We start from the raw sequence: 14,233 nt of genomic DNA, 5'->3' as shown, positions 1-14,233 counted from the left end.
TTCCCTACTTAGTTTTTCTGTTAAGTATTGAATATGGATTAGGTCTTTAAATTCTTGTGCTTGTTGCATTAAATTATTATATGTAATGTCTATTAGAGTTAAATTCACTTTTAAATAATGATATTCAAAGTTTGTCGGTAAGTCGGTGTGTGTTTGTATGTATATATCTGTGGATATGTGATGGGACATCTCTCTCTTTCTTTCTCTCTCTCTCTCTCTCTCTTTCCTCTCTCTCTATCTTTTCATTTGTGATAAAGTGAATACGAAATTTGCATACGTTGGCTTTATAGACAAAATGAAAACTAGTTCGAGTTGGAGTTTTAGTGTTTACGACGAGTATATCATCCAAATTGTTAGAGATCTGCATTTGCCTCCTTTACTATTTCACCCATCATCCCTTCAATTTGTTCAACTAAATTCCAACCAAAAAAAAAAAAGAAAAAAATGAAATATTTGTTTCAACCGCTTGATTGCGGTACTAAATGAAATTATGGCATTAATGTATATGTAAGAGACATATGTACGAGAATTGTAATGTAAATTATTTAGCTGAACTTGGCAAATGTTTTGAAGACTATTCATTATGAAACAGTTAAAAAGACCTTGTTGAGCTTCTAATAAACTTTTCGATACGAATATTTTCAGTGGTTAACAAATGCAATCCTATAACTTGTATACCACTCACAGGTAATGTTGTTTCATTTTTTAAAGAATTAAAATCTTCACTCCTTTAGTTTTTTTGCACAATTCAAACTCGAGAACTAATTAAACTCAACTCTTGATAAAGACTTTATTTAAAGCAGCTTTTGATCCGTTCGTGCAACAACTTGCCATCACTTATCCCCATAGCATGAAAATTAAAATTACTTTGGTTACGTCAAATAATGTTGCCGTTGGGTGAAGGCTGCAAAATGATTGCTAGCAAAAAACAAAAAAAAATGGACTGCCAAAGCCAATGCCGCCAACATCTTCCTGGAGCCCCCAAACAATTTATTGTGGCTGCCGGAAGAAAGTGCAGGTAGTGATAAATATGACATGGGCAAGTATTAAAAAAAAACAACAACAACAACATGAAAAGCAAAACAGAAAATTAGCCAAAAGATAGCTGTAAGGAAAGGATACTTTGATGGTTTTTTAATTATGCCGGAGGCGGCAACACATTTTCTGGGCAAGGCAGCAGAGCTTTGCTTAAAGGTAGTTGGCTGTTCGAGCTTGAAACATTGTAAAATCTTCATTATCATTCAAGAGGATCAGTCACGACTCATGTATTTCAAATCTTCTTAGTTGGCTAGTTTGATTTTACGCTTCTGGCTTATAAATTGGTTTGGTGGACTACAAAGTACTTAGAGGAAGCCTCAAGTTCAACTCCTCAGCGTTTTTTTTCTAGGATAACAGTACTTGTCCATATTGAAAATAATGTTGATAATATGTAAGACACGGACACACTAATAACATAAGTACAAGCAAAATAATAAGCAATTTACAGATATTCATGAATAAAAAAAACTGCAAACCCGAATTAATCGGTCTACAACACGTTTCAGTAATTTGGTTAACAAAGCAAGCGGTAAATTTATCGATAACTAAGAGTAGTCATCGATTATAGCTTAGTTCAAAATTCAAAAAGTTTTATTTCAAATCATTCATCCAAGTAGGCCTTTGTTCAAGATCAAAGCAATCCATGACTTGGATTTTTTCTCAAAAAAATCAAGGTACTCGGCTTCAACCCACAGAAAATCATTCCAAAACAAGCATCACAGTCAATCAGTTCTCTTATTTTAGATTATATATTTATTTTTCTAACTTGTAACTTTTAGTCCTTTACAAGTTTTATAAAATTAAAAGTGGTTTTCCGGCGAAAAAGCAAAACGTCAAGCAGCAGTACAAGTGAAATATAAAAGTTTTATCAAAGTTCGGTAAGTATGAAATAATTACCGAAATAATTAATATTAAGCGAAATGGTTAAGTATTTAAAAGACTTGGTCCTTAAGAATTGCCGATTCCGGTAGTACTTAATGAATCATTCTGGTCATGTGGCTAACCGCCTCATTCTGTAGATAAACAGGACTAACAATTTAACGACGAAAAAGTAATTTTATTTAGTGCCAATCCTCTGAATCTGAGATTAAATTTTTCGATAATTACTGGGTAAGTGACATGAAACTACAAGCTTTCTAGGCTTAAATTTTTAAGTTGCTTTCGAAATTAAGTAACTAATAGTGAAGTAAAAAGAAAAGATAGATTTTGAAGGTTTCCTATTGTTCCTCTAAATTCCGATTCTCTTAGCCCAAAATTAACGTAGTTCCACCTTAATTCCTTTAAATGCCGTGGGACATAATTGGTAATTTGTAATTTGTTTAAGATTTCTTTTTGTCCGTTTATTTTTGCGGTCTTTTGCAAATAAGACCAGCAGGTTAAATTGCCATTAACAAACAAACACCACCTCATCGCAAAACCAATTTCCAGTCCTCTCTGCTCTGACAGAATTGTTAGTTTTTTAAATGACGCGTTTTACATTGTTTAGTTTACATAGTGGAGGGAATGTCACAAAGTGAAAATGTCAGAAATGTCGCGAGTGAAAAACGGTGAGTGGAAGGGGCTATAAGCCGATTGCGTTGACTTTCCCAGCCCCACAGAATTTCGTCCCCTTCGAATTCAGCTTTGGGGATTTTGGGTTCAACACAACACAATGTCGAATGACAAGTCAATTGTTTGTCTTTGAAATTCGATAGGGAGAGACGGACAATAAAAAAAATTTATATGCAACCAGTACTGCAATGCTTCGGCGTATTTAGTTTCAATTTGTGGCCAAAACGATCTAATTGTTTACGATATGATGATTTGCCCCTGTTTGCATCGTCAAGCAAAGCAAATATAAGGCACTCCTCCACAAGCAATGAGGCAACTTCGATGAGGTTTATGGCAAACAATTGCGCTTAAGTGGACCCAACTTTACGAGCGTTCCACCAACTCGAACTCAATTCAAAATAGCACGCAAGGCAAATCAAGTTATGGAAGACAGGTAGGGTAAGATGTAGTCGTTGGTTTGTTAGGAGAGGGTGTTTGGAAGGGAAAGCTCAAGACATCTATAAAAAGCGAGTTATATTTGAATTAGAATATAGCCACATAGACCAAATTAATACCCTATAAAGGATATATTCACCGAAATTCTATCTTCATTCCAAGATTACCTTAATGTTTGCCATTCTTGGTCATTTGACTCGAATTTTTTCCCTTTACGTAATGTAAGACTACAAGAAACAGGATGGCAATCCATTGTAGATTGAGGAGCAGGAAGAGAGGGTCTGGCCATTGGTGCTTATGCTGAGCCAATATTTTATGAGTCAAGCAAGAGAATTTTAATTGGTGATTCTTTGCGCCATTATAGATTTTGACTGAGCTTTATTAAGTGAAGCACACCGCACCCCACCATCGACATGCTTTGCAATTTTTTTCTTTCTTCTTTCGTTGATTCGCTTTCAATGGGGTTAAGCACTTGAAATTCTTCAGCTCCATTTATGATTTTTATGCTGCCACCAAACCAAAAAATAAAACCAATACCCAGACTCTAGCATTTATTGGACATCAACGTAGACCACGTCCACGCTCTTTATTTCCCTTATCCACCGCCATCTTGGTCATCATTGACAACAGTTTGCTATTCTCTTTGTCTCCCTCTCTTTGGATGCCATCTTTTTGTTGCCACCTTTTGTTTTTTACAAGCACTTTGCAAATATTTATGGCAGAAAAGCAGCGTAAACAAACTCAACTGAAGGTCCCCGTCGACAGCGTCACAGGACATACTCAGATGCAAAGAGAAAACAGAAGGACCACGAAACCAGTTCGGTGTCTGTTTGCAGTTATGCAATATACACGATATCAAATGATAATGCTCTATCAAGTCACAAGGGTCCATCGCCTTCGTTAGATTAAAAGAATTTAGAAATTCGGTAGCTTAAGCTGAAAAATAAGCACCCAAGAATAATGAATGATAAAGGAATAAAAGGCGTGTTAGGGTATTAAGATAGTCGTTTAATTCTTGACTACATTATATATTATGCATCTTTATGTTCAAAAGTCTGGTTGACGTTATTGTTATTGCCGCTTTTCATGTTCATGATGTTTGCTCTGCACTTACCTTCAAAGGTAAAGGTAGTTGTATGCATTTTATAAATTGGGCAACAGCAACTCCTTGACCAAACGAAATATATGCATTCGAAAATTCTGTTTGCAAGTTTCACATTCGTTAAGTAAATAATTTGCTTCTACCAGGAGAAAGAGTAGGGCAAGTGGTAAGGGAACACACATCCGTAATTAGAAGGCGACGCTGCGTGAAATATTTGTAAATTTTGGGTGTAAACAAAAGCATCCCTGAAAACATTTTGGGGAAAGAGAACAAAACTACAAACAGAAATATAATTAGTCATGTTGCTTTTGATAAATATGTGTTTATTCGCTCAGACATAACAAATGTCTTATTTTACAGCCACCTTAAGTAAACTGGGGGTGGGGAAATTCAGTAATGAATGCACAAAGTGCAACGTATTTATTGCGAATACGAGAAATTCGGAAACGATGTACTCCAAATGTAGTTAGCGCCCACTGCTCTTTGCCCCTAGGACTACATATTCAAACACTCGAATTTGCCTCTGCTATTGGCAATCAACCCGAAATTGTAGACAATGCCAACGAAGAGCATCACTCAAAATGACATTTGGCTACTATTCATAAAAACACACATGCACAGTGTTGGACAGACGTGGCCATATAGATGTCTATACACTTTTGTAATCCTATTTTTCATTGTGGGAAATTGTGCAAATGCCATGACAACATTTCGTTGTCCCAGTTTTCTCTCGCTCACTCTTTTTTGTGCTACCTCTTTGAATCATGCGTGTGTTCAATTGCTTAAATGTGCTGTTACAACAACAAAACAGCAACAACAACCAGACAACATACACAGGGACACTAAATAGAACCAACTAATCAGACTAAAACAAGACAGATACATTGTGTGTTTGTAGTATTTGTTAATTCTGTTCAGTTGCTGTTTGCATATGTACATCAGACAGGCAAAACGACGAAGGACTGGAAGGGACATTCTGTTGTCGGGTTACTGTTTTACATAAGGCATTGTCTCATCAGTTTAATTAGTTGGCCATGCTTTTACTTTTAGCATTTCCCTTTTTCCTTTTGGTGGGCCCCCTCCAAAGAATATAATAAATGTTTGTATTTTGTTAGTATATTCAACCTGATGAGACAAACTTCTGCGAGGTTTGGCATTAAAGTTTTGCAGGAATCTATAATAAATTTGGGCAAAATTCATTTTATACAAATATTTTACTGACACATTTTAGCCCAGAAATTTGACATTCCTTTTGGTTTCATTTTTTTCAATAACAATTTCGAATTGCCTGTTATGCAGTTTCAACCTGTTGTTCGTTTTTGTTGCACAAAACAATTGAAAATAGTTTTTGCTTTTTATAAAATTGAAAAATTGTGCCACTCCCACAGAAAACCACTCTGCTAATTGCTTTTTCCCCAATACCACTAACCCATTTGGAAGTACATTGACTTTCATATTTCTAATATGATTGCAATTTTCATTTCAGAAAAACACACATGCCGAATGCATATGAAACCATACGAATTTTGCGCTTGCACGAGCCTGCTCGTGTGGGCAGTGGAGCATTCCTCAACTTTCTTCGGGAATTCCGTTCAAAGAATACCCAGCTTGATCTGAAGACATCCATTCGTCGGGGTACAAACATCTGGCAAACGATGAATAATACCGAAAGAAGCAAGTATGACTATACAATGCCAAGCAAAAGCCGAGAAGCCACTGCTCCCCAGGATAATGCCGACATGTGCTGTAACAAGAAAATGAAGAGAAAGCCCCCTTGTCCCATGAAGAGGCCATCTTGTCCCAAGAAACGTAAGCCACGTGGCTGCCCACGTAAGCCTGCTTGCCCCATGAGAAAGAAGCGTGCATGCGCCAAGAAACGTAAACCAGCTTGCCCCAAGAAGCGTAAACCAGCTTGTCGCAGGAAGCGCAAGGCCTGTCGCCCCAAGCGTAGAAACCCATGCGCCAAAAAGCGTGTCAAGTGCAGCAAACCTGGTCCCGTTATGAATAATGGGTATCTGAATTTCGTTCGATCGTTCCGCAAGAAGCATTGTGGTCTAAAGCCACAGGAATTGATCAAAATGGCCGCGCGTGCCTGGTGCAGTTTATCGGAAGATAAGAAGAATCGTTATCGTCGCATGGCAAGAAACAAACCTAATAACCTATTTGAAAGCATTTAATTATAACTTCTTTTTTTTGCAGGCCTGCAAGGTAACGAAGAGCTGTCGGCATAAACATCGCCGTGTTTGCACTGGGAAGTAAGATGTCTAAAGTTATTGATTGTATCCATCCTCCAAATCGTAGTCGTGTGTGTGTTCATGTTTCCCCCCCAAAAAAAAGTAACTGCTGCTTACCATGTAATGTAATAATTTAAACTTGTAGCGAATGTAATAGTGTGTAAATTTTAAGTAATTACAAGTACAAATGTAAAAATAAAACTGTATAATTTTATTTTTTGAACCAAATTGATAGTGGAAAAAGACCGGGGTCACTCGCACATTATTTTTTTACATCTTAAATGGCTCACTGCGTTCATTTACGAACCTCTTCTAGTAGTACAAAACATGAATTGTTGAATAAATGTTGGAGAAAGAGTTCAAATGTTCAATTCAAACGTTCAAACTAGTTTCTTAATCTATATAGCAAATTTAATGATGCTTCCAATTTATTATTAGGAAAAAGGAATGTATAACGAATGATTAGATTACGACCTTTTTTAAATTTAAGTCAAACTTTACATTAACCTTTTTGTGGTGCCTTTGAAAGAATCTTGTTTTTGAACATTGACCTCGAGACGGCTCAAATGCAAGGTTTGTCTTTAATATTAGCTCATAGCAAGTTTTCTAAAAATGGTTTTTAGGTGTTCAAGAGAACAAAGCTATTTAGTTAAACATTTTAGATCTGTATACATAACTTTGACTTGTAAAGCCACGTCAAAAGTATATGCGGGATTTCTAAGTTTTAAAAGCTTTCGGGTTTTTCTATATCGTATGGTTAGTTATATTCGTAGGGTTAGTAAAGTATGTGTTTGTTGCATAATGAATCATTTCCTGCATTTTGTAATTTTGTGAATTTTTAAAAATGTTTTTATCTTCACTCCTTTAGTTTTTTTGCACAATTCAAACTCGAGAACTAATTAAACTCAACTCTTGATAAAGACTTTATTTAAAGCAGCTTTTGATCCGTTCGTCCAACAACTTGCCATCACTTATCCCCATAGTTGAACCGTTTAGAAATACAATGTATGCTCCAAGTATCGCCATTTTGTAACATTTCATCTCTCAATTTTCTCACTCAAGTTTCTCTACCCATTTTTTCACCTGGCAGTCTGGGCGAAAAGCAAACGCAGCTCAATATGCAGTCTATATATACAATATGCTTAAGCAACCAGACTTTTCCTTGCCTTCCCCGGGACACAACTCTACTCTATAGTCTTCTGCTGCTCCTGGTTGAGTGCATTGTAGTGCCACTTGGTTGTTCCTTCGTTCCTCCGTTCAAAGTGCTGCAGTGAAAATTAAAATTACATTGGTTACGTCAAATAATGTTGCCGTTGGGTGAAGGCTGCAAAATGATTGCTAGCAAAAAACACAAAAAAAAGGACTGCCAAAGCCAATGCCGCCAACATCTTCCAGGAGCCCCCAAACAATTTATTGTGGCTGCCGGAATAAAGTGCAGGTAGTGATAAATATGACATGGGCAAGCATTAAAAAAAAACAACAACAACATGAAAAGCAAAACAGAAAATTAGCCAAAAGATAGCTGTAAGGAAAGGATAGTTTGATGGTTTTTTAATTATGCCGGAGGCGGCAACACATTTTCTGGGCAAGGCAGCAGAGCTTTGCTTAAAGGTAGTTGGCTGTTCGAGCTTGAAACATTGTAAAATCTTCATTATCATTCAAGAGGATCAGTCACGACTCATGTATTTCAAATCTTCTTAGTTGGCTAGTTTGATTTTACGCTTCTGGCTTATAAATTGGTTTGGTGGACTACAAAGTACTTAGAGGAAGCCTCAAGTTCAACTCCTCAGCGTTTTTTTTCTAGGATAACAGTACTTGTCCATATTGAAAATAATGTTGATAAATGTAAGACACGGACACACTAATAACATAAGTACAAGCAAAATAATAAGCAATTTCCAGATATTCATGAATAAAAAAAACTGAAAACCCGAATTAATCGGTCTACAACACGTTTCAGTAATTTGGTTAACAAAGCAAGCGGTAAATTTATCGATAACTAAGAGTAGTCATCGATTATAGCTTAGTTCAAAATTCAAAAAGTTTTATTTCAAATCATTCATCCAAGTAGGCCTTTGTTCAAGATCAAAGCAATCCATGACTTGGATTTTTTCTCAAAAAAATCAAGGTACTCGGCTTCAACCCACAGAAAATCATTCCAAAACAAGCATCACAGTCAATCAGTTCTCTTATTTTAGATTATATATTTATTTTTCTAACTTGTAACTTTTAGTCCTTTACAAGTTTTATAAAATTAAAAGTGGTTTTCCGGCGAAAAAGCAAAACGTCAAGCAGCAGTACAAGTGAAATATAAAAGTTTTATCAAAGTTCGGTAAGTATGAAATAATTACCGAAATAATTAATATTAAGCGAAATGGTTAAGTATTTAAAAGACTTGGTCCTTAAGAATTGCCGATTCCGGTAGTACTTAATGAATCATTCTGGTCATGTGGCTAACCGCCTCATTCTGTAGATAAACAGGACTAACAATTTAACGACGAAAAAGTAATTTTATTTAGTGCCAATCCTCTGAATCTGAGATTAAATTTTTCGATAATTACTGGGTAAGTGACATGAAACTACAAGCATTCTAGGCTTAAATTTTTAAGTTGCTTTCGAAATTAAGTAACTAATAGTGAAGTAAAAAGAAAAGATAGATTTTGAAGGTTTCCTATTCCTCTAAATTCCGATTCTCTTAGCCCAAAATTAACGTAGTTCCACCTTAATTCCTTTAAATGTCTTGGGACATAATTGGTAATTTGTAATTTGTTTAAGATTTCTTTTTGTCCGTTTATTTTTGTGGTCTTTTGCAAATAAGACCAGCAGGTTAAATTGCCATTAACAAAACACCACCTCATCGCAAAACCAATTTCCAGTCCTCTCTGCTCTGACAGAATTGTTAAGTTTTTTAAATGACGCGTTTTACATTGTTTAGTTTACATAGTGGAGGGAATGTCACAAAGTGAAAATGTCAGAAATGTCGCGAGTGAAAAACGGTGAGTGGAAGGGGCTATAAGCCGATTGCGTTGACTTTCCCAGCCCCACAGAATTTCGTCCCCTTCGAATTCAGCTTTGGGGATTTTGGGTTCAACACAACACAATGTCGAATGACAAGTCAATTGTTTGTCTTTGAAATTCGATAGGGAGAGACGGACAATAAAAAAAATTTATATGCAACCAGTACTGCAATGCTTCGGCGTATTTAGTTTCAATTTGTGGCCAAAACGATCTAATTGTTTACGATATGATGATTTGCCCCTGTTTGCATCGTCAAGCAAAGCAAATATAAGGCACTCCTCCACAAGCAATGAGGCAACTTCGATGAGGTTTATGGCAAACAATTGCGCTTAAGTGGACCCAACTTTACGAGCGTTCCACCAACTCGAACTCAATTCAAAATAGCACGCAAGGCAAATCAAGTTATGGAAGACAGGTAGGGTAAGATGTAGTCGTTGGTTTGTTAGGAGAGGGTGTTTGGAAGGGAAAGCTCAAGACATCTATAAAAAGCGAGTTATATTTGAATTAGAATATAGCCACATAGACCAAATTAATACCCTATAAAGGATATATTCACCGAAATTCTATCTTCATTCCAAGATTACCTTAATGTTTGCCATTCTTGGTCATTTGACTCGAATTTTTTCCCTTTACGTAATGTAAGACTACAAGAAACAGGATGGCAATCCATTGTAGGTTGAGGAGCAGGAAGAGAGGGTCTGGCCATTGGTGCTTATGCTGAGCCAATATTTTATGAGTCAAGCAAGAGAATTTTAATTGGTGATTCTTTGCGCCATTATAGATTTTGACTGAGCTTTATTAAGTGAAGCCCACCGCACCCCACCAACGACATGCTTTGCAATTTTTTCTTTCTTCTTTCGTTGATTCGCTTTCAATGGGGTTAAGCACTTGAAATTCTTCAGCTCTATTTATGGTTTTTATGCTGCCACCAAACCAAAAAACAACCAATACCCAGACTCTAGCATTTATTGGCCATCAACGTAGACCACGTTCACGCTCTTTATTTCCCTTATCCACCGCCATCTTGGTCATCATTGACAACAGTTTGCTATTCTCTTTGTCTCCCTCTCTTTGGATGCCATCTTTTTGTTGCCACCTTTTGTTTTTTACAAGCACTTTGCAAATATTTATGGCAGAAAAGCAGCGTAAACAAACTCAACTGCAGGGCCCCGTCGACAGCGTCACAGGACATACTCAGATGCAAAGAGAAAACAGAAGGACCACGAAACCAGTTCGGTGTCTGTTTGCAGTTATGCAATATACACGATATCAAATGATAATGCTCTATCAAGTCACAAGGGTCCATCGCCTTCGTTAGATTAAAAGAATTTAGAAATTCGGTAGCTTAAGCTGAAAAATAAGCACCCAAGAATAATGAATGATAAAGGAATAAAAGGCGTGTTAGGGTATTAAGATAGTCGTTTAATTCTTGACTACATTATATATTATGCATCTTTATGTTCAAAAGTCTGGTTGACGTTATTGTTATTGCCGCTTTTCATGTTCATGATGTTTGCTCTGCACTTACCTTCAAAGGTAAAGGTAGTTGTATGCATTTTATAAATTGGGCAACAGCAACTCCTTGACCAAACGAAATGTATGCATTCGAAAATTCTGTTTGCAAGTTTCACATTCGTTAAGTAAATAATTTGCTTCTACCAGGAGAAAGAGTAGGGCAAGTGGTAAGGGAACACACATCCGTAATTAGAAGGCGACGCTGCGTGAAATATTTGTAAATTTTGGGTGTAAACAAAAGCATCCCTGAAAACATTTTGGGGAAAGAGAACAAAACTACAAACAGAAATATAATTAGTCATGTTGCTTTTGATAAATATGTGTTTATTCGCTCAGACATAACAAATGTCTTATTTTACAGCCACCTTAAGTAAACTGGGGGTGGGGAAATTCAGTAATGAATGCACAAAGTGCAACGTATTTATTGCGAATACGAGAAATTCGGAAACGATGTACTCCAAATGTAGTTAGCGCCCACTGCTCTTTGCCCCTAGGACTACATATTCAAACACTCGAATTTGCCTCTGCTATTGGCAATCAACCCGAAATTGTAGACAATGCCAACGAAGAGCATCACTCAAAATGACATTTGGCTACTATTCATAAAAACACACATGCACAGTGTTGGACAGACGTGGCCATATAGATGTCTATACACTTTTGTAATCCCATTTTTCATTGTGGGAAATTGTGCAAATGCCATGACAACATTTCGTTGTCCCAGCTTTCTCTCGCTCACTCTTTTTTGTGCTACCTCTTTGAATCATGCGTGTGTTCAATTGCTTAAATGTGCTGTTACAACAACAAAACAGCAACAACAACCAGACAACATACACAGGGACACTAAATAGAACCAACTAATCAGACTAAAACAAGACAGATACATTGTGTGTTTGTAGTATTTGTTAATTCTGTTCAGTTGCTGTTTGCATATGTACATCAGACAGGCAAAACGACGAAGGACTGGAAGGGACATTCTGTTGTCGGGTTACTGTTTTACATAAGGCATTGTCTCATCAGTTTAATTAGTTGGCCATGCTTTTACTTTTAGCATTTCCCTTTTTCCTTTTGGTGGGCCCCCTCCAAAGAATATAATAAATGTTTGTATTTTGTTAGTATATTCAACCTGATGAGACAAACTTCTGCGAGGTTTGGCATTAAAGTTTTGCAGGAATCTATAATAAATTTGGGCAAAATTCATTTTATACAAATATTTTACTGACACATTTTAGCCCAGACATTTGACATTCCTTTTGGTTTCATTTTTTTCAATAACAATTTCGAATTGCCTGTTATGCAGTTTCAACCTGTTGTTCGTTTTTGTTGCACAAAACAATTGAAAATAGTTTTTGCTTTTTATAAAATTGAAAAATTGTGCCACTCCCACAGAAACCACTCTGCTAATTGCTTTTTCCCCAATACCACTAACCCATTTGGAAGTACATTGACTTTCATATTTCTAATATGATTGCAATTTTCATTTCAGAAAAACACACATGCCGAATGCATATGAAACCATACGAATTTTGCGCTTGCACGAGCCTGCTCGTGTGGGCAGTGGAGCATTCCTCAACTTTCTTCGGGAATTCCGTTCAAAGAATACCCAGCTTGATCTGAAGACATCCATTCGTCGGGGTACAAACATCTGGCAAACGATGAATAATACCGAAAGAAGCAAGTATGACTATACAATGCCAAGCAAAAGCCGAGAAGCCACTGCTCCCCAGGATAATGCCGACATGTGCTGTAACAAGAAAATGAAGAGAAAGTCCCCTTGTCCCATGAAGAGGCCATCTTGTCCCAAGAAACGTAAGCCACGTGGCTGCCCACGTAAGCCTGCTTGCCCCATGAGAAAGAAGCGTGCATGCGCCAAGAAACGTAAACCAGCTTGCCCCAAGAAGCGTAAACCAGCTTGTCGCAGGAAGCGCAAGGCCTGTCGCCCCAAGCGTAGAAACCCATGCGCCAAAAAGCGTGTCAAGTGCAGCAAACCTGGTCCCGTTATGAATAATGGGTATCTGAATTTCGTTCGATCGTTCCGCAAGAAGCATTGTGGTCTAAAGCCACAGGAATTGATCAAAATGGCCGCGCGTGCCTGGTGCAGTTTATCGGAAGATAAGAAGAATCGTTATCGTCGCATGGCAAGAAACAAACCTAATAACCTATTTGAAAGAATTTAATTATAACTTCTTTTTTTTGCAGGCCTGCAAGGTAACGAAGAGCTGTCGGCATAAACATCGCCGTGTTTGCACTGGGAAGTAAGATGTCTAAAGTTATTGATTGTATCCATCCTCCAAATCGTAGTCGTGTGTGTGTTCATGTTTCCCCCCAAAAAAAAGTAACTGCTGCTTACCATGTAATGTAATAATTTAAACTTGTAGCGAATGTAATAGTGTGTAAATTTTAAGTAATTACAAGTACAAATGTAAAAATAAAACTGTATAATTTTATTTTTTGAACCAAATTGATAGTGGAAAAAGACCGGGGTCACTCGCACATTATTTTTTTACATCTTAAATGGCTCACTGCGTTCATTTACGAACCTCTTCTAGTAGTACAAAACATGAATTGTTGAATAAATGTTGGAGAAAGAGTTCAAATGTTCAATTCAAACGTTCAAACTAGTTTCTTAATCTATATAGCAAATTTAATGATGCTTCCAATTTATTATTAGGAAAAAGGAATGTATAACGAATGATTAGATTACGACCTTTTTTAAATTTAAGTCAAACTTTACATAACCTTTTTGTGGTGCCTTTGAAAGAATCTTGTTTTTGAACATTGACCTCGAGACGGCTCAAATGCAAGGTTTGTCTTTAATATTAGCTCATAGCAAGTTTTCTAAAAATGGTTTTTAGGTGTTCAAGAGAACAAAGCTATTTAGTTAAACATTTTAGATCTGTATACATAACTTTGACTTGTAAAGCCACGTCAAAAGTATATGCGGGATTTCTAAGTTTTAAAAGCTTTCGGGTTTTTCTATATCGTATGGTTAGTTATATTCGTAGGGTTAGTAAAGTATGTGTTTGTTGCATAATGAATCATTTCCTGCATTTTGTAATTTTGTGAATTTTTAAAAATGTTTTTATCTTCACTCCTTTAGTTTTTTTGCACAATTCAAACTCGAGAACTAATTAAACTCAACTCTTGATAAAGACTTTATTTAAAGCAGCTTTTGATCCGTTCGTCCAACAACTTGCCATCACTTATCCCCATAGTTGAACCTTTAGAAATACAATGTATGCTCCAAGTATCGCCATTTTGTAACATTTCATCTCTCAATTTTCTCACTCAAGTTTCTCTACCCATTTTTTCACCTGGCAGTCTGGGCGAAAAGCAAACG

The 14,233-nt window shown here is 36.6% G+C and overlaps 2 protein-coding genes across 2 annotated transcripts; both read left to right on the top strand.

Moving 5' to 3' along the window:
* Positions 1–2,085: 2,085 nt before the first annotated feature.
* On the top strand, positions 2,086–6,561 carry LOC6653462 (protamine-like protein 99C). Its single transcript, XM_047013096.1, has 3 exons — positions 2,086–2,148; positions 5,613–6,264; positions 6,326–6,561. Exons 2-3 carry the CDS (start codon positions 5,623–5,625, stop codon positions 6,383–6,385), a joined length of 702 nt encoding a protein of 233 aa, XP_046869052.1. The 5' UTR covers positions 2,086–2,148; positions 5,613–5,622; the 3' UTR covers positions 6,386–6,561.
* A 2,293-nt stretch (positions 6,562–8,854) lies between these two features.
* On the top strand, positions 8,855–13,327 carry LOC124461578 (protamine-like protein 99C). Its single transcript, XM_047013095.1, has 3 exons — positions 8,855–8,924; positions 12,380–13,031; positions 13,093–13,327. The coding sequence occupies exons 2-3, from the start codon at positions 12,390–12,392 to the stop codon at positions 13,150–13,152; spliced, it is 702 nt and encodes a 233-aa protein (XP_046869051.1). The 5' UTR covers positions 8,855–8,924; positions 12,380–12,389; the 3' UTR covers positions 13,153–13,327.
* The last annotated feature ends 906 nt before the right edge of the window (positions 13,328–14,233 follow it).

The sequence above is a fragment of the Drosophila willistoni genome, unplaced genomic scaffold, assembly GCF_018902025.1.
Source record: "Drosophila willistoni isolate 14030-0811.24 unplaced genomic scaffold, UCI_dwil_1.1 Seg533, whole genome shotgun sequence".
Lineage (NCBI taxonomy): Eukaryota > Metazoa > Arthropoda > Insecta > Diptera > Drosophilidae > Drosophila > Drosophila willistoni.
The sequence above is the reverse complement of the archived record's forward strand: the minus strand, read 5'-3'. Positions and strand labels throughout refer to the sequence as shown.